This window comes from Gorilla gorilla, chromosome 12 (assembly GCF_029281585.2).
Source record: "Gorilla gorilla gorilla isolate KB3781 chromosome 12, NHGRI_mGorGor1-v2.1_pri, whole genome shotgun sequence".
Classification (NCBI taxonomy): Eukaryota; Metazoa; Chordata; class Mammalia; order Primates; family Hominidae; genus Gorilla; species Gorilla gorilla.
In genome coordinates this window covers 95,560,930-95,587,942 of record NC_073236.2, presented here as the reverse complement: position 1 = coordinate 95,587,942, position 27,013 = coordinate 95,560,930, and the positions used below count along the sequence as shown (strand labels likewise).

The following is a 27,013-nucleotide window of genomic DNA, read 5'->3' as shown; positions in this document are numbered from 1 at the left end:
GCTGATGTGACAGGAGGTGGAGCTCAGGCAAAAATGCCAGCCATGGGGAGCAGCAGTAGCTTCACTTGCTTGCCTACTGCTCACCTCCTGCTGTGCAGCCTGGTTCCTGAAGTCCACAGAGGGTGCTGGTCTATGGCTTGGGGGTTGGGGATTCCTGGATTCGTGGGTAGGAAGAGGGAAAAGGATGGTTGTTGGAAGTATGAACAAGCGGAGGTTGTGGTGAGCCGAGATCATGCCACTGCACTCCAGCCTGGACGACAGAGTGACACTCTGTGTCAAAATAAAATAAATAAATAAACACAAATTTCCTTCTATTCATTTTTGTTTAATCAATAAATATTGTCTATGGGCATTAGTCGCTTTGGAGAACAATGATAATTCAAAGTATCTTGTGATTTTTGCCTTGTCCTCACTTTTAGAAATCACATGCTTAAAAGGAAAAACATCAGGGTCATGACCTTTTGGAGAATTTATTTTGGGTAGATTTTGATATTTAACCTTGAGGACTCTAGGGGAGACTTAGGACTACTTTAATATTTGGGGGGAGAGTAACAAATTTAATAAATTATAAATCATCTCATACTGGATTTTTTGCTTAATATGGAAAATTTTAATGCTGCAAAATATTATAGTAGTACACTGAGTGCCTGTATACCAGTCACCTAAATTCAACAGTATTTTGTATTTTTGCCTGTCTTAGTTCAGGCTGCTGCAAAAGAATACCATAGACTGGGTGGCCTATAAAAAACAGAAATGTATTTCTTACAGTTCTGAAAGCTGGCAAGTTCTAGGATGAAGGTGTTGGCAGATCTGGTGTCTGATGAGGGCTGTCTTTCTGGTTTGCACATGGCTATCTTGTGTGCTTACATGGTAGACAGAGCTAGAGAGCTCTTTGGGGTCCTTTTTATAAGGGCACTAATGGCATTCATGAAGGCTCCAACGTGATGACCGAATTAACCTTCCAAAGGCCCCACCTCATATCACATTGGGGGTTAGGATTTTAACATATAAATTGTGGGGGAGGAGTGGACACAGATTCAATCCATAACATTGCCATATGAGCCATTTAGAAATTACAGAAATGTCATGTCACTTTACTCCTAAACGCCTAAGTATGAATCTCAAAAAAATGATTTTCCTGTATACCTGCAAAATTATCTTACCTGACAAAATTAATTCTCCAATTCATCTGGTCCACAATCCATATTCAGACTTCCCCAGTTGGGTAAAAAAAAAAAAAGTCTTATGTAGCTTTCCCCCTGCAAACCAAGGTCTTTGAAAATTGTGCATTACATCATGTTTGTTATTGTGCTTCCATTCTCTTACAATTTTTTTTTTTTTTTTTGAGATTGAGTTTCACTCTTGTTGCCCAGGCTGGAGTGCAATGGCACAATCTCGGCTCACCACAACCTCCGCCTCCCGGGTTCAAGCAGTTCTCAGGACTCAGCCTCCCAAGTAGCTGAGATTACAGGCATGCACCACCACGCCTGGCTAATTTTGTATTTTTAGTAGAGACGGGGTTTCTCCATGTTGGTCATGGTGGTCTTGAACTGATGACCTCAGGTGATCCACCTGCCTCGGTCTCCCAACGTGCTGGGATTATAGGCGTGAGCCACTGGGCCCGGCCTTGTTCTCTTACAAATTTAAACACTCAAATGATTTTCTCTTTTTGAGGGTACCAGTTATCTTGTAAAATGTCCTGTATTCAGAATTCGTCTGATTATTTCTTTGAGATTTTGTTTAAAACTTATTTCTTTGTCTTCTCAAACTATTAAGTTAGATCTAATGACTGTTAAATTTAGGTTAACCATTTTGGCCAGGATAGGTTATAGGTGATGCTACTTTATGTTATATTTCATCAGAAGCACAAACTGCCTGGCTTTTTGTTTGTTTGTTTGTTTTTGAGACAGAGTCTCATTCTGTTGCCCAGGTTGGAGTGTAGTGGCGCAATCTCAGCTCACTGCAACCTCTGCCGCCCGTCTTCAATCTATTGTCCTGACTCAGCCTCCCGAGTAGCTGGGATTACAGGCGCCTGCCACCGCACCTGGATAATTTTTGTAGTTTTTTAGTAGAGATGGGGTTTCACCATCTTGGCCAGGCTGGTCTTGAACTCTTGACGTCGTGATTCACTTGCCTCGGCCTGCCAAAGTGTGGGGATTACAGGCATGAGCCACCATGCCTGGCCAATGCCTGACTTTAACATTAGTAGTGGTGCTAAGTTTGATCACTGGGTTAAGGGTGGTGGTAACTGCTAGATGTCTCTATGGAGAAGGAACATTTTCTCTTTTGTAATTATCAGATGATCATGGCATATATTGTTACTGTGCAAATCTATTTCCCCTTCAGACTTTCACTTAATAGATCTACTGATACCTTTTTTAAAGGTGGATCTAGACAGGTGTCATTAAACTATAACCTCTCAGCCAAATTTGGCCTGCTGCTGCTTTTTGTAAAGTTTTATTTGAAGATAGCCATGCTCACTTGTCTATGGCAGCTTTCCCATTACTAAAGCAGAGTTGAGTACTTGAGAGAGGAACCATATGGCCTTGCAAACCCGAAAATATTTACCCTTTTGACCTTAAAAGAGAAAGTTTGTTGACCCCAATCTAGGGTGTATGTTTTGTTCCCTTTTTCTCGTTGTAGTGGTATACAATTGGTATTTATATCTTTGGTGTTTATATTTTTGGTGTTTACTGCATCTCCTGTACCCTGGTGTTATTCAAGGGATAACTGCTTTTAACATTGTTAAAATTGTGCAGTTACTGCTTCATTATGTCCCCCAAACCATAAAGTATACCCAGTTAGTGCTACACATGGTATGTAAAATCTTCTGTTAAAAGTTTGGAAATATTTGAGACATAGAGTTATAAATATTGAACAATGAGGTACCCACCAACCAGCTTAGTTTAGGTAGTTGAAGTTCTTCTGTAATCTTCCTGAATTCCATCTCCTTTCTCTGCCATGATCTTAAATTTCATGCCTGCCTTATAGATACGATCTTCATACATGTATCTGTTTCTTTTTCTTTTTCTCTCTTTTTTTTTTTTTTTTTTGAGACAGAGTTTCCTCTTGTTGCCCAGGCTGGAGTGTAGTGGCATGATCTCGGCTCACTGCAACCTCCGCCTTCAGGTTTTAAGTAATTCTCCTGTCTCAGCCTCGTGAGTAGCTGAGATTACAGGCACGTGCCACCACGCTCAGCTAATTTTTGTATTTTTAGTAGAGACAGGGGTCTCACCATGTTGGCCAGGCTGGTCTCGAGCTCCTGACCTCAAGATCTGCCCGCCTCGGCCTCCCAAAGTGCTGGGATTACAGGCATGAGCCACCGCGCCCGGCCTACATGTATCTATTTCTAAATAGCATATAGTACTGTTTTAAGAGGCGTATGTACATGACCATATACAGAATTTTTTTTTTTTTACCATTTGTTCTTGTCACTTAATATTTTTGCAGTTCTTCTTTTGTTCTAGTCCTTTTTTTCCATAGTATTGCATATATATTGCATAGTATTCCATTGTATGATTAGAACAGTTCTTTTTTTTGTTTGTTTTTTAATAAGACAGTCTGGCTCTGTTGCTCAGGCAAGAGTGCAGTGGCTCAATCTTGGCTCACTGCAGCCTTGCCCTCCCAGGCTCCAGTGATCCTCCCACCTCAGCATCCCAAATACCTGGAACTACAGGCGTGCACCAACACATCTGGCTAATTTTTGCTTTTTTTTTTTTGTAGAGATGAGGTTTCACCATGCTGCCCAGGCTGGCCTCTAATCCCTGAGCTCAAGTGATCCACCTCCTTTGGCCTCCTAAAGTGTTGTGATTACAGGCGTGAGCCACCACACGCAGCTAGAACACATTTTGTCTAGTCTTTTTTGGAAGGACATTTGGATTATTTTTGTAATTTTAATCAATGGTCTAAAACCATTTACATGCCATATATATATGCGAGAATTTCTCTGGGGAGTAAAGTGGCTGAACTGTAGGCCATCCTTATCTTATAGCCCTAACTAGATATTTGCAAAATTCTCTCCAATGTTGCTATACCAATTTATACTCCTACCAGTGGTGTATTTTATATATATATATATATTTTTTTTTTTTTTTTTTTTAGACAGAGTTTCGCTCTTGTCACCCAGGCTGGAGTGCAGTGATGCAATCTTGGCTCATTGCAACCTCCACTTCCTGGGTTCAAGCGATACTCCTGTTTCAGCCTCCTGAAGTAGCTGGATTACAGGCACCTGCCACCACACCCAGCTAATTTTTTTGTATTTTTAGTAGAGATGGGGTTTCACCATGTTGGCCAGGGTGGTCTGAACTCCTGACGTCAGGTGATCCTCCCGCCATGGCCTCCCAAAGTGCTGGGATTACAGGCATGAGCCACCATGCCCAGCCAAAAGTTTCTGTTGTTTTAATTCAGTGCTGTCCTATATAAATGTAAGGTAATTTAAATTTTTCTAGTAGCCACATTAATAAAAAAGAAATAGGCAAAGTTAATTTTAGTAATGTATTTTATTTAATCCAGTATTTCCAAAATGATTCAATATATAAACAATGGAAGTTAATTAGATATTTTGCATTCTTTTAAAAAATATTAAATGGTGTGATTGGGCTGTGTCCCCACCCAAGTCTCATCTTGAATTCCCAGGTGTTCTGAGAGGGACCCCATGGGAGGTAATTGAATCATGGGGACAGGTCTTTCCTGTGCTGTTCTCATGATAATGAGTAAGTCTCATGAGATCTGATGGTTTTATAATGGAGAGCTTCCCTACACAAGCTCTCTCTTTGCCTGCTGCCATCTATGTAAGATGTGACCTGCTCCTCCTTGCCTTCAGCAGTGATCGTGAGGCCTCCCTTGCCACGTGGAACTGAAAGTCCATTAAACCTCTCTTTCTTTTGTAAATTGCCCAGTCTTGGGTATGTCTTTATCAGCAGTGTGAAAAAGTACTAATAAATTAAATATTTAAAATCCATTGTGTATTTTACACTTACAGCAAATCTCTATTAGCATTAGCCTCATTTAACATTCCTACTAGCCCCAAGTGGTTAGTGGCTACTATACCAAACAGCAAAGCTCTGTATTCTTGTCTGTGTTTGATATTGAGAGTCTCTCTCTCTCTTTTTTTTTTAATCTAAGGAGAGAGAAATGGTGTTTTATTTTGACTTTAATTTTGCATCTTCCTATTAGTTTTCTTAATGACAAAATCTTACAGGCATAAATATGGAATTACTTTGCCATTGGAATGCAGGTGTTTATTTTGTTAATTGTGTTTAAGAGTTTTTAGATATTAGATATTAGATTTAGATGTTAGTGTGTCTATAAAATGATGGTGCTAATTAAAGACTTTAACCTGACCGGGCATGGTGGCTCATGCCTGTAATCCCAGCACTTTGGGAGGCCGAGGCGGGTGGATCACCTGAGGTCAGAAGTTCAAGGCCAGCCTGGTCAACATGGTGAAACTCCGTCTCTACTAAATATACAAAAATTAGCCAGGTGTGGTGGTGGGTGCCTGTAATCCCAGCTACTCAGGAGGCTGAGGCAGGAGAATGGCTTGAACCCGGGAGGCAGAGGTTGCAGTGAGCCGAGATCCTACCATTGCACCCCAGCCTGGGCAACAAGAGTGAAACTTCGTTCCAAAAAAAAAAAAAAAAGACTTTAACCTCAAGTCAACTCTAAAATATTCCCCAAAATGTGTATTTGGATTGAAATGAATGCTTGGAAGGACAGTACTTGAATGGCAATAATAGGGGTAGGAACAAGGCAATTGCTTAATACTTAAGGGAAACAATCCTTTGTATGTATTTCTTTTCCTTCATATATTTCTCCCTTTGTTTTGCTTAATCTTGATCTTTCTTTCCTCACTTAGGAAGAGTTGGCTGAATGGATCTGATCTAGAGCCAAAGATGTTCTCAAAAAGGGCTACAGGGATAGACTGACTTTGGGAGTTGGGGATACTCTATGCCCATCATCAGGAAACAAACCAAGTAATATAAATTCATTAGTGTGTCCTCTGTCCACAGTAAGTAGGTGTAATTGGCTAGGTGATTTAAATGAATCAGCACAAATAAAATTGCTGGAAATCAAGGACTGCTTGTACTTAATGAATGTTGCAGTGGATAATAGAGGTTAATCAGCATTCCAATAGATTTTTAGGTCTCTGCCAATTTAATATTTCTGGGAATGTTGAAAAATTTAACTAGGACATTCTTTCTTGAAGAAGGATCTTTTTAAATTACTTTTGTTTTTTTTTTTGAGATGGTGTCTCAAAAATTTTTTCTTATTATTTATTTATTTATTTATTTTTTTGAGACAGAGTTTTGCTCTGTTAATTACGTTTTCCTCTGTTACGTTTTGCTCTTGTTGCCCAGGCTGGAGTGCAATGGCATGATCTTGGCTCATCGCCACCTCCGCCTCCCGGGTTCAAGTGATTCTCCTGCCTCAGCCTCCTGAGTAGCTGGGATTACAGGCATGCACCACCACGCCTGGCTAATTTTTTGTATTTTTAGTAGAGATGGGGTTTCTCCATGTTGGTCAGGCTGGTCTCAAACTCCCCACCTCAGGTGATCCACCCGCCTCGGCCTCCCAAAGTACTGGGATTACAGGAGTGAACCACAGTGCCTGGCCAATACTAGTAATTTATAATTACTTTGTTCTTGATTACCTAATATTTAAGTTTTCTACTTGTGATTTGCTTTTCTTTTTTTACTTTTCTCTTTAGTTTGTTTTGAAATAATAGGTTACAGGTTTCCTCTGTTTAGTAGGCACTTTTTTCCTAGTATGCTTTCTTTGACTCTAGGGGCTTTATTTTTCATACTTTTTTTCTTTCTTATAATTACTTTGTGTGGAATTGGACCGTGATGTTTTCCTGAACTTTTAGGAAGGTATGGGTATGTGTGGATTTTTTTGTAATTTAGATTTTCTTCTTAGCAGTTTTTCTTTAGTGTAGAGCTTCGTCTAACAAGGAAGCATTTATTTCAGAGTTTATAGGATCTAGATTGCTCCAGCACTATCAGATCTTGTTGTATATTGGTCCCTTTGCATGACCTCAGCAGTTGGGTCTTGCAGAATTCCATTTCAGTTTTAGCTGTTACTAGATTATCGTGTCACACTTTTCAGTGAGTAGCTATTGGTGATGTTGGAGTTTCTCTCATCTCAGGATCTTCAGAAGCCTGTTTTCCTTTTGCTTCCTTTTGCACAAATGCTAATACCACTTGGGTCTTATAACAGTTTGTAGTTTATGGGGGAATAATACCTTTGTTGTTGGATTGCTTTTTCTGGGGGAGGATATTAAAAACCTCTGCTGTGACCACCACTGCCATCTTAGACTGTCCCACGTGCATGTTCTTAACTACTGTGTTGTATTACTTGCCAAGTGATATTCGATGAAATCAGACCATTTAGATGAGGAATATCCACATTTTGCCTTGAACATTCTTCCCGTGTGGTTTTGGAAACAAATATCTGCACAGAGTAGGATAAGTAAGACAGAATAATAGGTATTTAACTGGTTGGAGAGTCAGTCTCCAGAATCAAGTACAGCTGGATACTGGGATAAGGTTTACATAAGTTGTTAGGTAGGCCTGAATGACCTAAAACCAGAGGAAGCCAAAAGGCCTGCCTCCTCATCACCACCCCGTAGAGCCTAAAGCTTCAGCTTCTTTATTACTTAAGTACATTGAAGGGCATACCAGTGAGCCCCAGGAGGAAGGGAGAGAATTAGCCAGAGAGCTTTTTGACCCAACTTTGAGCCTGAGGATGAGATTTGGCTTTGGAATTGGACTGCATGGTTTAGTATCTTAGTTTTTTTTTCTTCTTTTTTTCAAGACAGAGTCTCGCTCAGTCGCCCAGGCTGGAGTGCAGTGGCGCGATCTCAGCTCACTGCAAGCTCCGCCTTCCGGGTTCACACCATTCTCCTGCCTCAGCCTCCAGAGTAGCTGGGACTACAGGCATCCGCCACCGTGCCTGGCTAATTTTTTGTATCTTTATTAGAGATGGGGTTTCACCGTGTTAGCCAGTATGGTCTCGATCTCCTGACCTTGTGATCCGCCCGCCTCGGCCTCCCAAAGTGCTGGGATTACAGGCGTGAGCCGCTGTGCCCGGCCTAGTTCTTAGTTTTACCACTTGATAGTTGTGTGTCTTTGGCAAGTTCTTAACCTCATTGTATGTTTCCTTATTTGTAATGTAGTGATTATAATAGTACCTTCCTCATAGGATTATTGTGAAACTTAAATGAGTTCATGCCTGTAAATATGTTGAAACAATTCTTAGCACATAGAAAATGTCTGCTGCTCTAATAGGTATCCAGTGGTTGTTCTTTTTGATAGGACGTTGACTTGTTAGCAGTATTTGACGCAGTTCATCACTTCCTCCTCTGTAAGCACATTTTTCTTTGTTGTCAGGGGTACCACACTGTTGGTTTTCCTCCCACAACTCTGGTTGCTGATTCTCAGTAACTTTTTACTGCATTTTTTTTCATCTCTTGACCTTTAAATGTTGGAGTGCTCAAGAACTTAGTTCTTTAGTGTCTTCTCTTTTTAAATTATATTTACTCTGTTTTCAAGGGGTTTAAGTGGAGATTTAATTATCATATAAATGCCCCCAAATTTATGTCTTCATTCTTGATCCCACTCCTGAATGCTTTATTTCTAGATCCACCTTCCTGCAGTATCTCCACTGGACATGTAATAGACATCTCTAACTGAACATGTTCAAAACTGACTACTTGATAGATTATGCCTCCCTTCTTCTCACTTAAGTTGCTGTTGGCACAGACTAAATCAGGGATTCTTAAGCTGGAGCCCACAGACCCACATAGGGATCTATCAGTAAAATTCAGGAGGATCATGTTTTTATTTTCACTAATCTCTAACTGAATTTTAACGTTTTCTTCAATTATCAATTTAGTATAGCAATACTTTTTTACTTGTCTTCTTTAGAAGTCGGATATTTCTATATCACTTTATAGTTGTTGCAGGTATCTTAAAATATTATTAAACTCACCACTACTTCAGAATTATGACACTTATTAGACCTGCCACTAGATACTATTGTGTTAGTGAAGAAGACATGTATTACTATGCCAAGTTTTAAAAAATATTTTGATAATGACTTTAATATTATTGGGTTTTATAGTAATCCTAATTACTGTATACATTTTATGCTTACCTGGCTTCTAAACTGTTTTGCCTGTTTTTACATTTCATTTAAATGGAATCATACATTGTATACTCTTTGATTTCTAGTTTCTTTCAGCATTGTTAATGAGATTCATCTAAGTTCCTGCCTATAGTTGTGTCTTGTAGAATTTGAAAAAGCATGACAAGTGACGTTAAATTAATTCCTCTTGTATGATACCTTGCCCTATATTGAGAACTGCTACTTTAAAGTTGATTAAGTGGTAATTTTCTGTTTTTGATATAGCCTGAATATATACTTTTCATAGGTCTGCATGTAGTTTGGTTTTTAGAGCACACTGTATGTATTCAGTGTGATAGATTTTTTTTCTCAGATTAAATTTGCAGCTAAAGCAAAATACCACTGTCAACAAAGCTATTTCCGTTTTATGAACTATATTTTTCTTGTTGAAAGGCTTGGAGAGGGATAAGTTACACTGTTGTCCTGAGTTTGAAATTTCTAGCTGAGCTTTTGATTTAGGACAAGAAAATCTAAATTATTCTTGTATCTGGGGTCTCTCACTTATGATTTCAAAGAATCTGATTTACTGAATAAATTTGTTTTCATAATCTTGCTCTAATGTAGAGCTTTAGTTTCCAGCTTTTGGAGAATTATTAAAAGTGACTAGCCTATTTTTATCAGTAACATCTCCTTGCCATTGGACCTGGGTGTGGTCAATGCCAATGTTATTCACCAATTATAATGAAAACTGTAAAATATCTCTTAAACAATTATTCAAGCCCTTTTGAATGTCAGTTATGATTTTGAAAATCTTAAGTGAATGCCATTGATACTACAGTTCATCAGAATTGATTTGGAAGAGGGGAGGACTTAAATAATTTAATTCTGATGATACTAAGAATTGGAAGAAAGGATGTGAGCTACATGTTCTGTTTCTGTGAGTTTACTGATGGGTGGAGTTGTTTTTCTTTTGCTTCTCATTCAAGCAGTTTAGGATTTGATGCAGGTGTTTGTGAATGAGTATGTTCTGTAAGGTCCTGTATGTTCTGTAAGGTTATTAGTATGTGACTTTTCAAGCATCTGTTTGAACATAAGCTGGTTATTAGATTTTATTACTACTATCATTTATTTTAGCAATGTTTTATAATAACGAAAGCCATTAATCTACACATTGTCTAGGAACAGGTTGGAAGTGAAGAGTACTTGGCTATATCATAGAAATATTTCTTGGTAACACTTTGGAGTATATGTGGCATCAGTTAAATTTTGAAGATAGAAGCACATTATTTTAAGTATTTCATGTGTACAAGCTTTTTTTCTTTTGAGACAGGGTCTTGCTCTGTCATCGAGGCAGGAACGCAGTCATATCATCTCAGCTCATTGCACCCTCCACCTCCTGGGCTCAAGCAGTCCTCCCGCCTCAGCCTCCCAGGTAGCTGGGGCTACAGGCGCAGACCACCATGCCCAGTTAATTTTTGAAGTTTTTTTTTTTATAGAGACAGGGTCTCACTATGTTGCCCAGGCTGGTCTCAAACTGCTGGACTCAGGCAATCCACCCGCCTGAGCCTCCCAAAGTGCTGGGATTATAGGCGTGAGCCATTGTGCCTGGCCTGATTTTTAACTAAAAGGTTTATACAACTATTTAATGATTTTTCATTTAGACATTATCATTTGATTTTCTGCTATGGAATGTCAAAGGAATTTTCTGTGGTCTAGTTTTGTTGATGAGAAGTCTCGTGCTGTTTGGATTCTTCTTTTTGTGTAGATGACTTTCTAGCTCTACTCTTACCCCCAAAAGCTTAAGTAAAATTTAATTGTAGTACAAAAAGCACATAATACAACATAACCATCTTAACCATTTTTAAGTGTACAGTTCATATCAGGCCATGGTTGCTGCAAAAGAGAAAAATAAGCATACAGTTCAATAGTGTTAAGTATATTCACATTATTGTGCAACAAATCTCCAGAACTTTTTCATCTTGCAAAACTGAAACTCTATGCCCATTAAACAACAGCTTCCCCTTTCCCCTTCTACCTCCAGTCCGTGGTAACTATCACTGTGCTTTCTGTTTCTATGAATTTGACTGTTTTAGATACCCCATGTAAGTGGAATCATGTAGTATTTGTCTTTTTGTGACTGACATGTTGTCCATGTTGTAGCATGTGACGGGATTTCCTTCACTTTTTTTAAGGCTGAAGAATAATTCATTCTGTGTATATACTACATTTTGTTTATCCATTCGTTTGTCATTGGACATTTGGGTTGCTTCTACCTCTTGGCTGTTGTGCATAATATGGGTACTACGATCATGGGTGTACAAATAGAAATGTCTCTTTGAGATCCCACTGTCAATTTTTTTGGATACATACACAGAAGTGGCATTGCTGGATCATATGGTTGTTTTATTTATAATTTTTTGAAGAAGCGCCATAGTGCTTCCAAAGGCTTTTAAGTTTCTTTTAATTCTTGGCCATCTGAAAGTCCGTAATGATCTGTCTAAACATGGGATCTCTCCCCTACTCTGCCTCTCCGCCAAGCAGTAGGCTTTGAGTCTGAGTATTTGTATCTTCCCTCAGCTCTGAAAAATTATTTTTGTTTTATTGTTTCTTTGATAATTTCATTTCTTCTCTATTTCTGGAATATTTGGTCCAGCATTGCATTTCCTGGATTGAACCTCTGTGATGTTCACCTTTACTTTTTTTTTTTTTTTTTTTTGAAATGGAGTCTTGCTCTGTCGCCCAGGCTGGAGTGCAGTGGTGCGATCTTGGCTGACTGCAAGCTCCGCCTCCCGGGTTCACGCCATTCTCCTGCCTCATCATCCCGAGTAGCTGGGACTGCAGGTGCCCGCCACCATGCCCGGCTAACTTTTTGTATTTTTATTAGAGACGGGGTTTCACCATGTTAGCCAGGATGTTCTCAATCTCCTGACCTCGCCATCTGCCCACCTCGGCCTCCCAAGGTGCTAGGATTACAGGCGTGAGACACCACGCCCAGCCTTCACCTTTAAATTTTTTAATTTGATACACAGTCCAGGAGATTGCTTTGGCTTACTTTAACTTTCAAAAACCATCAAGAATTTTTGGGTTTTGTTTGTTTGTTTTTAAGAAGGGGGATGGATTGAGGCAGTCATGTTTAAATCTGAAAAGCAGGTTTTTTGTACTATGTTCCATTTGTTAACATCCTGTTATTCTATGGAAGCCAGATGAAGTATCTTTTTGAATCTGAGGATTCTGATTTCTGATTTAAAAGAAGAAATCTTCTTTGATTTAGTTTTTTCCTTCTCTTCTCCCAGTGTTTATCATGGCTTTAGTGCTGCTGCGTTTCTTTCTTTCTTTTTTTTTTTGAGACAGGGTCTTGCTTTGTTGCTCAGGCTGGAGTACAACAGTACGATCATGGCTCACTGCAGCCTCAACCTCCCAGGCTTAAGCAGTCCACCCATCTCAGCCTCCTGAATTGGCTGGGATCACAGGCACGTGCCAGCATGACTGGTTAATTTTTTAATATGTCGTAGAGATGGGACTTTGCTGTGTTCCCTGGGCTGGTCTTCAACTCCTGGCCTCAAGCGATCCTCCTGCCTCAGCCTTCCAAAGTGCTAGGATTACAGGCATGAGCCACAATGCCCAGTTTGCCTGCCTGCCTGCCTGCCTGCCTGCCTGCCTGCTTTCCTTCCTTCCTTCCTTCCTTCCTTCCTTCCTTCCTTCCTTCCTTCCTTCCTTCCTCCTTCCCTCCCCTTCCCGCTCCCCTCCCCCTCCCCTCACCTCCTCCCCCTCCCCCCACCTCCTCCCCCTCCCGCTCTTTTCTTTCTTTTACTGGGATCACATAGCAACAGAGGAAGCAAGATAGAGAGGGGAGGTGCCAATTTGGGTTTTTTGTTGTTGTTGTTTTTCCCCCAAGCACTTCAGCCTTGATCTCCTGGGCTAAGGTAATCTTCCCACTTCAGTCTCCCGGGTAGCTGGGACTACAGGCATGCCGCCACCACACCTGGCTAATCTTTTTGTATTTTTTACGGAGATGAAGTTTCACCATATTGCCCAGGCTGGTCTTGAACTCCTGGGCTCAAGCAGTCCACCTACTTCAGCCTCCCAAAGTGGTGGGATTACAGGTGTGAGCCACCATGCCCAGCCATGCTGCCTTTGTTTCTTCACATGCCTCATTATCCTTAGCTGTTTATACTTATTCTTAAATATGAATAGAGAATTCATCTTAAGTTTCTTGAGAAAAGACAGAACACTTCTGCTTTTTGTCTGTATGAGAGGAGACTGGGGTTGATGGTTCTCTATAACTTAGTTTCACCCTCATTCTTACTTGCAGGCATGATCCTATTTTACTACATCTGTGAATGTACTATGTCTGAGTTCTCAAACTGTCTAGGATTCCCTCTGCAGTTCTAACTTGCTAAGCTGCTGGTCCTTCCATTCTTTTTTATTTTTATTTATGTATTTATTTTCGAGAGCCTCTGTCGCCAGGCTGGAGTGCAGTGGCGCGATCTCAGCTCACTACAACCTCTGCCTGCCAGGTTCAAGCAATTCTCCTGCCTCGGCCTCCCAAGTAGCTGGGATTACAGGTGCCTGCCACCACGCCCGGCTAATTTTTTGTATTTTTAGTAGAGATGGGGTTTCGCCATGTTGGCCAGGCTGGTCTCGAACTCCTGACCTCAGTTTATCCACCTGCCTTGGCCTCCCAAAGTGCTGGGATTACAGGCGTGAGCCACTGTAGCCTGCTGATTGTTTTTTATTAATCACTGCTTCTATCTGCTTTATGGCTTCCAAAGGCTTTTGATATCTCTACCCATTGATGGCATACCTCTCGCCCCCATTTCCTGCTCTTAATTTTTCATTGCTTCGTGTTTTACACCTTTTTAAAATTTTTTCTTTACTAACATTTTGATGGCATGTTGGGAGGGATTAGAGATAAATGGCTTTGTTCCACCTGTTTTGAACTAGAAACACTTTTATCATGTGGATTATATCGTGTGAATGTGAATGTTCTCATTACAAAAATATTTCACAAAAGATTAAGCTACCATTGGGCATTGTGGACAGATCATTATTTGATACTAGTAGAGAAATTTGAGTTTATTTGATTTTTTTTTTTTTTGAGACCGTCTTGCCCTGTTGCCCAGGCTGGAGTGCAATGGCCCAATCTCAGCTCACTGCAACCTCTGCCCCCAGGTTCAAGCAAGTCTCCTGCCTCAGCCTCTCGAGTAGCTGGGACTATAGGTGCCCGCCACCACATCCAGCTAATTTTTTTGTGTATTTTTAGTAGAGATGGAGTTTCACCATGTTGGCCAGGCTGGTCTCAAACTCTTGAAGTCAGGTGATCTGCCCGTCTCAGCCTCCCAAAGTGTTGGGATTACAGGCGTGAGCCACTGTGCCTGGCCAAGTATATTTGATTTTGAGAAAATATTGAAACTTACTCTCATGTCTTTTTTTCCTGTATCACTTTTTGAAGCTTTTCTCCCCTTTGCTTGTTCTTACTTTTTAAGGCATTTTTTTCCATTTCTTTTGAAAGTAATTTTAAAGAACTCTCAAAAAAATTTAGTAGGCAGATACATTTAAATGAGTTGATCTTTTATTTGTAAGCGTTAGACCAGGCGTCTGTTAAAACAGAAGTGACATTTATTTTGGCTAAACAGTTTCTGTTCTACATATGTGTTTACATAGCATTTTCACACTCCATAAATTGAACAGAGCAAGTACCCATATTTTTGTTGACTAAGTTTTACTGTAATATTTGTCAAGGAAATGGGTATTTAATGACCATTTAATAATAAAATAAATTGTACAATTATTGTGTTGAAATAAGATTTTACTGAGACATGAACTGTTGTTATATCAGTGTGTGCAGCTTATTTGAATAGTCTTGCAGCATGAACATTTTTGCTTCTTAACATAAGGATCCATGTTCTCATCACTAAGATTTAACAGACATTAACATTTTGCTTTTGCTTCAAATTGATCTCAGAGACATGTTAACCAACTTTAAATATTACCACTTCACTATTTCCCTAGAAGTAAGTACTATCAAGTTGGTCTTAGTAGTTTTAGTGTTTATACAACTCAAGCATGTTTTTAAATACTTTTGCCACATATTCATGTATGTAAACTAATCTATTGCTTTGTAAATTTTGTTTGTGTTTTTGTTTTTTTGAGACGGAGTCTCGTTCTGTTGCCCAGGCTGGAGTGCAGTGGAGTGATCGCGGCTCACTGCAACCTCTGCATCCCAGGTTCAAGCTATTCTCCTGCCTCAGCCTGCCGAACAGCTGAGATTACAGGTGCCCGCCACTATGCCTGGCTAATTTTTTTCTATTTTTAGTAGAGGTGGGGTTTCACCATGTTGGCCAGGCTGGTCTCGAACTCCTGACCTTGTGATTCGCCTGCCTCAGCCTCCCAAAGTGCTGGGATTACAGGCGTGAGCCAACGCTCCCAGCTTCTGCTTTGTAAGTTTTATAACTTTGCATAATGGCATCACACTGTATGTGTCATTTTCCAGCTACTTTGTTTTGATTTACTCATGGTGATACAAGTTAATGTAATCTATACTTTTAAATTCTGTAGAGATTTACATTGTATCAGCATTATTGTATGCTTCTGCTTGTATATATGTGAAAATTTCACTGGGTGGATACTCTATAACCAATAGTTCTCCAGGAAATTATATGCATTTTTATTCTACCAAATATCACTCTGGAGATTTCTCATGCTGTTTGGGTTCCTAATTCTTTATGTGTGACTTATTTTTTCCCCTTTTTTCCCTCTGGGAAATTTTAGGTTTTATCTTTATCACCAGTGTTTTGAAATTTCAGTTGCTTTTTGTGTCTCTGTATGTGTGTGTGGTTGGTTCTACTTTCAGTCCTGACACTTAGGGTGTTTAGTTCTCTTTCCTTTTCTTGTTCTTTCTGTAATAGCTGTTAGTTTCAGGACTGATCCTGCAGCTTTCTTAGTTTTATTCTTTACTACTTTGAGTCTGTTTGGTTTTTGTGAAGGGGAGGGGTCTGGGGGATTTTACTTTGGATTTTTTTTTTTTCAGTTTGATTTTCTAAACTTTTATTGACAATTTTCTGTCATTTTAATTATTTTTATTTCATGTTATTTTATGTTATGTTATTGTATTGTATTGTATTGTATTGAGATGGAGTCTCGCTCTGTCGCCCAGGCTGGAGTGCAGTGGCACGATCTTGGCTCACTGCAACCTCCATCTCCTGGATTCAAGCGATTTTCCTGCCTCAGCCTCCCGAGTAGCTGGGATTAGAGCCCACAACCATGCCCAGCTAATTTTTGTATTTTCAGTAGAGACGGGGTTTCGCCATGTTGGCCAGGGTGGTCTCGAACTCCTGACCTCAGGTGATTCGCCTGCCTCGGCCTCCCAAAGTACTGGGATTACAGGCGTGAGTCACTGTGCCTGGCCTGTCATTTTTATTTTTAAAATGTTTTCTTTAACTTGACATTATAATCTTACATATGTATTAGGTATAAAATGATGTTATAACATATGTATGCAGTGTAAAATGATTGAATCAAGCTAATGAACATATCTATCACCTTAAATAATTATTATTTATTCCACCTGTCTAACCACAACTTTCTGTCCTTTGACCAACATCTCCCCATTTTGCACCACCCTCCCAGCCTCTGGTAACTACCATTCTACTCTCTGCTTCTATGAGTTTGATTGTTTTAGATGTTACATGCAAGTGAGAATATACAATATTTGTCTTTCTATTCCTGGCTTATTTTACTTAGCATAATATCCTCCAGGTTCATCCATGTTGTTGTAAATGACAGAATTTCCTTCTTTTTTAAGGCTGAACAGTATTCCTTTGTGTATATATACACCACATTTTCTTTATCCATTCATTCATTGATGGACACTTAGGTTGATTGCATAACTTGGTTTTGGTAAATAATGCCACAGTGAACATGGGAGTGCCGATACTTCTTCCACATACTGAATTCAGTTCCTTAGGGTTATATACCCAGAAGTGGGATTGCTGGATCATATGGTAATTCTGGTTTTAGTTTTTTGAGGAATAGATAGTTGTCCAGAATTACTGTAATAATTTACATAACCACCATCAGTGTACAAAGGTTCACTTTTCTCCATATCCTTACCAATACCTGTTATCTTTTCCTAATAGCCATTCTGACAGGTGTGAGATGATATGTCATTGTGCCTTTAATTTGCGTTTCCCTTATGATTAGTGAGGTGGAGCATTTTTCACATATCTTTTGGCCATTTGTATGCCATTTTAATTTCAAAAAGCACTTTTCTTTCCTCTGAATTTTTTTATTTTGAAAAAAAATTTTTTAGAGACATGTTGTCACTCTGTTACCCAGGCTGAAGTACAGTGGCCCATCACTACAGTCTTGAACTCCTGGGCTAAGGCAGTCCTCCCGCCGCAGCTTCCCTAGTAGCTAGGACTACATGTGCTTGCTACTGTACCCAGCTAATTAAAAAAAATTTTTTTTTTTTTTTTTTTTTTGAGAGACAGAGTCTCGCTCCATTGCCCAGGCTGGAGTGCAGTGGTACGATCTCAGCTCACTGTAACCTCCGCCTCTCAGGTTCAAGTGATCCTCCTGCTTCAGCCCCCCAGTAGCTGGGATTACAGGCACGTGCCACCATGCCCGGCTAATTTTTGTAATTTTAGTAGAGATGGGGTTTTACCGTGTTGGCCAGGCTGGTCTCGAACTCCTGACGTAAGGTGATCCACCCGCCTCGGCCTCCCAAAGTGCTGGGATTACAGGCGTGAGCCACTGTGCCCGGCATAAAAAATTTTTTTTTATAGAGACAGAGTCTCACTTTGTTGTCCAGGCTGGTCTCGAGCTACTGGCCTCAAGCAGTGCTCCTACCTTGAACTCCCAAAGCCCTGGGGTTGCAGGCATGAACTACTGCATCACCCAGCCTGGTTTTGTTTATTTGTTTGTTTGTTTGTTTGTTTTTAATATCTTTTTGGTTCACGAATAGAATACTTTTTTATTTCTCTTAAGGATTTTTTTTTCCCTAGTCCTTGCATGGTTTTTTCCTTCTGATTCCTTTTTCTTTGTTTAATTTATTTTGCTTTTCATGTTGTATGTTTCCTTTCAGTATCTGGTAATCTTTGGATAGCTCCTCATATTTAAGTGTAGCCCTGACAGCCTTGACAGGGATGTCATTTGATAGGCCTCACTGTGGGATGATTGTGGAGACCAAGCATTTTATGGAGTATTCCTGTGTGTAAGTGATCTGTGGGTACTTTCTCTGGGACTAGTGAATTTCCTCAGAGAGCAATAGAGCTGTTGCCTGCTTGTGGTTTCCTTGATTTCTGGGAGTTGGTAAAGAAGGCTGAGCAGGCCGGGCGTGTTGGCTCATGCCTGTAATCCCAGCACTTTGGGAGGCCGAGGCAGGCGGATCACGAGGTCAGGAGATCGAGACCTTCCTAGCTAACATGGTGAAACCCCGTCTCTACTAAAAGTAGAAAAAATTAGCCTGGCGTGGTGGCGGGTGCCTGTAGTCCCAGCTACTTGGGAGGCTGAGGCAGGAGAATGGCGTGAACCTGGGAGGCGGAGCTTGCAGTGAGCCGAGATCGCGCTACTGCACTCCAGCCTGGGCGACAGAGGAAGACTCCATCTCAAAAAAAAAAAAGAAGGCTGAGCAGGCTGAGCATATCAGCATTCATTATGCAAATTTATAGTTTATATCACTGGTTTTCTGTAAGGCTTCTTACTCTGGTCCTCAGCTAAATCTGCTGTCTCTAAACCCAGATCCTCTATAGTTCACTCTTTGCGAGATAAACCTCCAGTCTTTTGCTTTTTTTTTTTTTTTTTTGAGACGGGGTCTTACTCTGTCACCCAGGCTGGAGTGCGGTGGCGCAATCACTGCAACCTCCACCTCTCAGGTTCAAGTGATCTTCCTGCCTCAGCCTCCTAAGTAGCTGGGATGACAGGCGCTTGCCACCACACCAGGGCTAATTTTTATATTTTTAGTAGAGACAGGGTTTCACCATATTGGCCAGGCTGATCTCAAACTCCTGACCTCAGGTGATCTGCCCGCCTCAGCCTCCCAAAGTGCTGGGATTACAGGCGTGAGCCACCCCACCTGGCCTTTTTTTTCTTTCTTTTTTTTTTTTTTCAAGAGACGGGGTCTCACTCTGTCGCTCAGGCTAGAGTATAGTGGCATGATCATAGTTCACTACAGCCTCAATCTCTTGGGCTCAAGTGATCCTCCTGCCTCAGCCTCCCAAGTAGCTGGTGCTGCAGGCATACGCCACCATGCTAGGCTAATATTTTTCCCCAATTTTTTTTGGTAGAGATAGGGTCTTGCTATGTTGCCCAGGTGGTCTCGAACTCCTGGCCTCCAGTGATCCTCCCAGCTAGGCGTCCCAAAGTGCTTGGATTCCAGGCATGAGCCACCATGCCCAGCCCAGACATGTATTAAAACTACCAAAAAGGCCAGGTGTGGTGGCTCACACCTGTAATTCCAGCACTTTTGAGGTGGGAGGATTGCTGGAGGCCAGGAGTTCAAGGCTGCAGTGGGCTATGATTGTACCACCGCACTCCAACATGGGTGACAGAGCAAGATCCTGTCTCTAAAAATAAAAAATACATGTCTGCAACCTATTTAGTATTCTTCTCCTTTGAGTGGTGGGGTCTACGTTCCTTTGACTTCAATCTGAACAAGACTTAGTGACTTTCTTGTAACCAATAATGCAGCAGAAGTGACTTCTGAGGGTGGGTCAGAAAATACCATGTAGCTCCGCCTGGGAAACCAGGTGACATGTAAGAAGCCTGACCGTGTTGAAATCCTCAAACTGGAGAGGCCACATACAGAAGATACTCCTTGGGACAGTCTCAGCTAAATTCCTAGCCAACATCCCTCATCAGCTGCCTATCATGTTAAGTGAGCTTTCAGGTGACCTCCCCAGCCAGTATTTGTATGCAGTAATATGAGAAAACCCAAGTGAGAACTGTCCACTTGAACCCTTACAATTAATGAGCCAATACTGATACATTGTTAACTAAAGCCCATTCTTTATTTGCATTTTCTTAGTTTTAACCTAATGTCCTTTTTCTATCCAAGATCCCGTTAAGGATGTACCACGTTACATTTAGTCATCATGTCTCGTTAGGCCCCTGTTGGCTGTGGCAGTTTCTCAGGCTTTCCTTGTTTTTTATTGCCTTGACAATTTTGAGGAGTACTGGTCAGATATTTTGTAGGATATCCTTCTATTGGAGTTTCTCTAATGCTTTTCTTATGATTAGACTGGGGTTATTATGGATTTTGTTTTGGAGGAAGACCACTGAGGTAAAGTGCCTTTCTCATTAGATTATGCCAAGAATATAAACCGTTGATGTCAAGTTTGATTACCTGGCTGAGGTAGTGTTTGTCAGATTTCTCCACTGTAGAGTTATTCTCTCCCTTGTTTTCATTTTGTCCTTTTTGAAAAGAAAATAACTGCCCAATCCACCGTTATGGGGTGGGAAGTTGTGCTTGACCTATTTGAAGGTGGAAGATCTACATAAACTGTTTGGCATTCTTCTGCATTAAAGGTTTGTCTGGTATCCCCATTCATTTACGTATTCAGTCCTTTATTTTTATCAGCAAAGACCCATGAATGTTTGTTCTATGGGTTATAATCCAATATTACGTTATTTTGTTGCTCAGATTGTTTATCCATTAAAAAAGAAAATGATCTCTCATAGACCAAGAGTGGTTATAACATCTCAGAAATAGAATCACTGGATCGGAGTTTCCAATTATTATATAATCTTGGTATTTTTAGGATACATTTCTAAGCCACCTTAGCATGTTTGGCAAAATCACAGGTGGAGAGATTTTCCATAGCCAGTCTACCTTGCTTCATCCAACATTGTACTTGGAATCACTTAACTGAGGCTTACCTTTTAGTTTTCATTTTTTAAATAAACTTTTAATGTTGAAATAATTTCAGATTTACAGAAAAGTTTGCAAAGGTAGTACAGAGTCTTCCCCATCTACCCCCTACCCAGTTTCCACTAACGTTAACTTTTTTTTTGAGACAGGGTCTTGCTGTGTCACCTGTCATACCACTGGAGTGCAGTGGTATAATCAGGTCTCACTGCAGCCTCAACCTCCCAGGCTCAGGAGATCTCACACCCCAGCCTCCTGAGTAACCCAGGCTACAGCCGTGCGCCACCATGTCTGGCTAATTTTTAATTTTTTGTAGAAATGGAGTCTCATTATATTGTCCAGGCTGATCTCGAACTCCTGGGCCCAAGTGATTCTCCTACCTTGGCCTCCCAAAGTGTTGAGATTACAGGCATGAGCTACCACACTTGGCCACTAATGTTAACTTTTTGCATTTACTGTAGTGCATTTATCAAAAACTAAAAAAAACTAACATTAGTCTTCTGTTAACTAAACTCTAGTCTTTGGATTTAACCAGTTTTTCTAGTAATTCTGTTTATCTGTGTCAGTATCCAGTCAGGGATATGACATTGAGTTGCCTTTTGAGCCTCTGAACATTTATATAACTATTATTTATTTTTTAAAAGGAAGAAAAAAGCTTGCAATACATTAGCCACTGAAGCCCAGAGTTTGAGAATGCAAGATTTAGGCTAGTCTTAATAGGTTCGATTTCTGATTAGCCACTTAGTTGTGTTGTCTGGATACCCTAGGTATCCCAGTTTTCTCAAGGTAAAATGAGAATATAAATAGTGCTAACCTTACTAAGTTGTTATTAGAATTAAATGATATAGTGTATATCAGTATCTTAGTGTAGTGCCTGACATATAGAACTCATTAAAAAATGAGGCATTGTTATCGCTATTTATGTTACTTTTCTAGTCGAAAGAGCAACTTACTAGCCTTCAGAAACCTTTGGGAAAAATTTTGTCCATGAGCCTGAAGCATCCCTAACACCACCGCATTTTCTTTGATAGGAAGCAGATGGGATTGACAGATTGTGCTGTTCTTAAGCAAGGCTTGCCAGTGTCCATGTGCCCCCTCTAAAAAAGTGTGCCAAGTGCAGTAAGGAGGAGAATTTTGAAGTATTTGGTCGTCTTTTCTTGAAGTTTTATGATTTTTTGTTTGTTTGTTTTTGAGATGGAGTCTCACTCTGTTGCCCAGGCTAGAGTACAGTGGCACGATCCCGGCTCACCACAACCTCTGCCTCCCAGGTTCAAGCAATTCTCCTGTCTCAGACCCCCGAGTAGCTGGGATCACAGGCACCCACCACCATGCCCGGCCAATTTTTGTATTTTTATTAGAGACGGGGTTTCACCATGTTGACCAGGCTGGTCTCAAACTCTTTGCCTCAAGTGATCCGCCCACCTCAGCCTCCCAAAGTGCTGGGATTACAGGCATGAGCCACCGCACCCAGCCTGAAGATTTTTTATTAAAGGTTTCCCTGATAATTGTTTGCTTTTTTGATATTTGTTTTTCTAAACAGTAGAATTTAAATAAGTTAATGTTTGTGAAGCATTTAAGACAGAGCCTACCACAGAACAAGCACTACAGAAGTATTTGCTTATTCCTTGGTCCCTCAAATAAGATAAAAGCATAACATAATGTGCCTCTGGTACAAAAATGAAACGAAATAATAAGAGGTACGAGGGCCATTAACTCTCTCAGATTACTTCCCTGGTTGTCTCTGCAGGGGCTTGGTTTCGGACCAGACCTATGTGCAGTCTGCCCCATCATGCTCTTAAGACTGTTGAAGATTCTTACTTTTGGTCATAGGGCTGGTAAAAGTGCAGGTAGTGTCTGGCATTTGTAATTACTAGGGAATAAAGGGAGAATGAATTAGTTTAAGCAGTTTTTTCACTACGTATTTTGCAGTTGAAAATTTCATTACAATCACAAGTATCCCATATATGGCTACTAGGAAGAAATGGTCCTGGCCAGGCGTGGTGGCTCATGCCTGTGATCCTAGCACTTTGGGAGGCCGAGGTGGGCAGATCACAAGGTCAGGAGTTCAAGACCAATCTGGCCAACATAGTGAAACCCCATCTCTACTAAAAATACAAAAAATTAGCTGGGTGTGGTGGCGCGTGCCTGTAATCCCAGCTACCCGGGAGGCTGAGGCAGGAGAATGGTGTGAACCTGGGAGGCCGAGGTTGCAGTGAGCCGAGATTGTGCCGTTGCACTCCAGCCTGGGCGATAAAGCGAGATTCCATCTCAAAAAAAAAAAAAAAAAAAAAAAAAAAGAGCCTGGTGTGGTGGCACGTGCCTGTAGATCTCAAAAAAAAAAAAAAAAAAAAAAAATTGAGCCAGGTATGGTGGCACGTGCCTGTAGTCCCAGCTACTTGGGTGGCTGAAGCAGGAGAATGGCTTGTGAACCTGGGAGGCGGAGGTTGCAGTGAGATGGCACCACTCAACAGAGTGAGACTGCATCCCCTCACCCCCCAAAAAAGAAAGAAAAGTGATTTAGTAAATACAGCCAACAATTCTGTTTCATTTGCATTTAAGTATCTTTTAAAGTTGCCTTTCAGATGAAATAGCCTATACAAGCAAGCATATAAAAATGTACTTAGAACTAGGCTTTAAAATCATTGTATCACAGAGAATTAAACCAGCATGTTCAAAAGTAATCAAGCATATTCTGTTACATTACTCTCAGTACAAAATATGACATTCTACTGATAGAATGAAAAATAATTTTTACATGATTTTAATCTTATCCTTTCAAGACTCTTTTTCTATAAATAAATTTTTAATTTATTAATACAGTATCACATATAACCCAGGAAAATTATAAAACTGGTATGTAACATAAATATTTACATATATATATCGAGTGGTTCATCAGATTTTTTAAAATGGGGATATGTAATTTTATTGTAAAGTTCAATAATGATCATACCTGGAAAAAATCTCACAAAGATACGTAGACCCAAATGGAGGTAAATTGATCTAGAGCAGTGTCTCTCAAAACTTTAAATCACCAGCATGCTTTTTTGATGATTCCATCTAAGATCTATTGAAAAAAATCCTTAGGTGTGGGAATAGGGCTATGGAGTCTGCATTTTGAGCAGATATAACAGCAAACATTTTATGGTGTTTATTGTGTTTTAAGTGCTGTTTTAAGCACTTTACATTGACTCATTCTTCACAGCAGCCCTATGAGGTATAGGTACAGGTGACTAAGAAATTTGCCCAAGGTCACCTAGTTAGAGTGTAGGGTTAGCATTGTATGTAGAAAACATACCAGAGAATTCTTTTGCATACTGTTGGGAACCATTACTCTAAGTCTAGTCTAAGTCATTTGAAATTGGGAAAGCTTTATTCTATAAAATAGTAAAGTTGGGTAGGCGGGGAGAGGGTGATGCATAGTAGTACTTTCCAGTTCTAAGGATTTTAAGTCTTTGTCAGTCAACACTGGGTAGCTACTTCATGGATTTTCAGTTCAGCAAAGTGAAGTCCATTTTTTAGCACCATGTTAAAGGTATGTTTTTAACAGAATCAAAGTAATGATAAGGTTTTCAGTTTTACAGATATATAGTAAAAGTGATAAAACCAAATGTGTGTAGAATGGAGATTTTTATGTTTTAATTGAATTTTGGGGTTGTCTTTAGGTTCACTGGGAGGAGAAATCTTGATTTCAATACTTGCTTTTGAAAGTCTTCTAAAATATATTAGTATACCTTCCTACCTTGATTTATTGAACAAGATGACTCACTGTTTTGAATATTCTCATTGTCTAGTCTTCTGTAAACTTACATGTCGAACCCTAGACTCACCTTGTAAATTAAATCAGAATAAAATTATTAATGAAGTTTTATTTCTTGTTTTTTCCTTTCTCATAGAACAGTGATCTCAACGTGGCTGCACATACAAGTCACCAGAGAGGCTTTTAAAAGATGATATCTGTGTCCCATCCCTAGGGATTCTGATTTAATTGGTCTGATTATACTTTTGCGCTAGGGCTGAGAAACCACTGTTCTGTAGGATGTAGGGGAGGAAATTTCTTGGGCTTTTGTTGTTGCTCTCGTAAATCAGGATAATACTAAAAAAAATACTTGAGGTAGGAGTTACTAGACTATAGAGGGAATATTGTAGATACATTTTCTGTCAAATTTAAACATTTAACACCTGCATTTTTTATTTCAGATTTATTGCTAAACATGGGTGCATTTTTGGATAAACCCAAAACTGAAAAACATAATGCTCATGGTGCTGGGAATGGTTTACGTTATGGCCTGAGCAGCATGCAAGGATGGAGAGTGGAAATGGAAGATGCACACACAGCTGTTGTAGGTATTCCTCACGGCTTGGAAGACTGGTCATTTTTTGCAGTTTATGATGGTCATGCTGGATCCCGAGTGGCAAATTACTGCTCAACACATTTGTTAGAACACATCACTACTAACGAAGACTTTAGGGCAGCTGGAAAATCAGGATCTGCTCTTGAGCTTTCAGTGGAAAATGTTAAGAATGGTATCAGAACTGGATTTTTGAAAATTGATGAATACATGCGTAACTTTTCAGACCTCAGAAACGGGATGGACAGGAGTGGTTCAACTGCAGTGGGAGTTATGATTTCACCTAAGCATATCTACTTTATCAACTGTGGTGATTCACGTGCTGTTCTGTATAGAAATGGACAAGTCTGCTTTTCTACCCAGGATCACAAACCTTGCAATCCAAGGGAAAAGGAGCGAATCCAAAATGCAGGAGGCAGCGTGATGATACAACGTGTTAATGGTTCATTAGCAGTATCTCGTGCTCTGGGGGACTATGATTACAAGTGTGTTGATGGCAAGGGCCCAACAGAACAACTTGTTTCTCCAGAGCCTGAGGTTTATGAAATTTTAAGAGCAGAAGAGGATGAATTTATCATCTTGGCTTGTGATGGGATCTGGGATGTTATGAGTAATGAGGAGCTCTGTGAATTTGTTAAATCTAGGCTTGAGGTATCTGATGACCTGGAAAATGTGTGCAATTGGGTAGTGGACACTTGTTTACACAAGGTATGTAAACTTTTTTGTCATTAAAATAACATGTTAATTTTGAAAAGTTATGGTAGGTAAAGTTAAGCTAACTTAAAATTTTAAAACTTTTAATATTTTCACAGAAGCTGTATATTTTGAAATACTTTACCAGAAATGAAACCATTGTTTTCTTTGCCATCCCTGTTTGTCCCAGCCTTCTAATTTGAAAATTAAGCTTGATAAATTTGAGGCATTTGTTGTCATTTAAGTACTTCATAGCTTGTTGCTGTAGCAAAAGCATTTACACAGAGTGACTTTTTCTTGACATTGGCAGTAACCATCTTATGCCTGATTATGAAGCAGCTTGATCAAATATGTATATAGTAGAATTCTGTACTAGATATTACTAAAAGATCAAGAGCCATGTGAATTATTGGAAGATGTACTAGATGCCTAGCGTGTATAAAATTTAGTCCTGAGCCTCCTAGCAGTGAAGACAAAAACTGAAATAAAAATATGGATTGTATATTTCTCATTGTCTTCTAAAAGCAGCTCTTATCTGGCAATACAATCTAAAAAGGATTTACATGTGGCTCTCTATGTAAGTAATACATGACTTGGATAGTATCTTTTGTAGAAGATAAAATTCTTTTCATACAGATGTTTTTATTTCTGATTGAAAACCAAAGGCTTATATAAAACATAATCTTGTGAAAAATTCCTGTGGAACACTAAAGTTTATTTAGATTTGTAATTTTGTATGAATCATTGCTTGATACAGTAATAGAAAAAAAGTCCAGAGTAATAGATAATTGGCAATCCTTTGAATGTCTTTAAAATACTCAGTTGTTTCAAGTGGGTTTTTGACAGCATCTATATATAATTCAATTAAAATTTGAGTTATCTGGCCAATGTCTGGAGTGTGTAAGTATTTGACTGAAAAGATACCAAGGTAAAACTGACCTTTAGTTATATGAAATAAATAAAGGGTTTGACTTACTTA

General features: G+C 39.8%; 1 protein-coding gene across 5 annotated transcripts in view; it reads left to right on the top strand.

Annotated features, from left to right (window-relative positions):
* Nucleotides 1–27,013, top strand: part of PPM1B (protein phosphatase, Mg2+/Mn2+ dependent 1B) — a 79,791-nt gene that overhangs the window by 11,407 nt on the left and 41,371 nt on the right. For all 5 annotated transcript variants that reach the window (XM_055377809.2, XM_055377810.2, XM_004029156.4 and 2 more), the window contains exon 2: nucleotides 25,190–26,049. In XM_055377809.2, coding sequence (XP_055233784.1) covers nucleotides 25,204–26,049 — 846 coding nt within the window. In that variant the 5' untranslated portion in view covers nucleotides 25,190–25,203. The remainder of the gene's footprint in view (nucleotides 1–25,189; nucleotides 26,050–27,013) is intronic.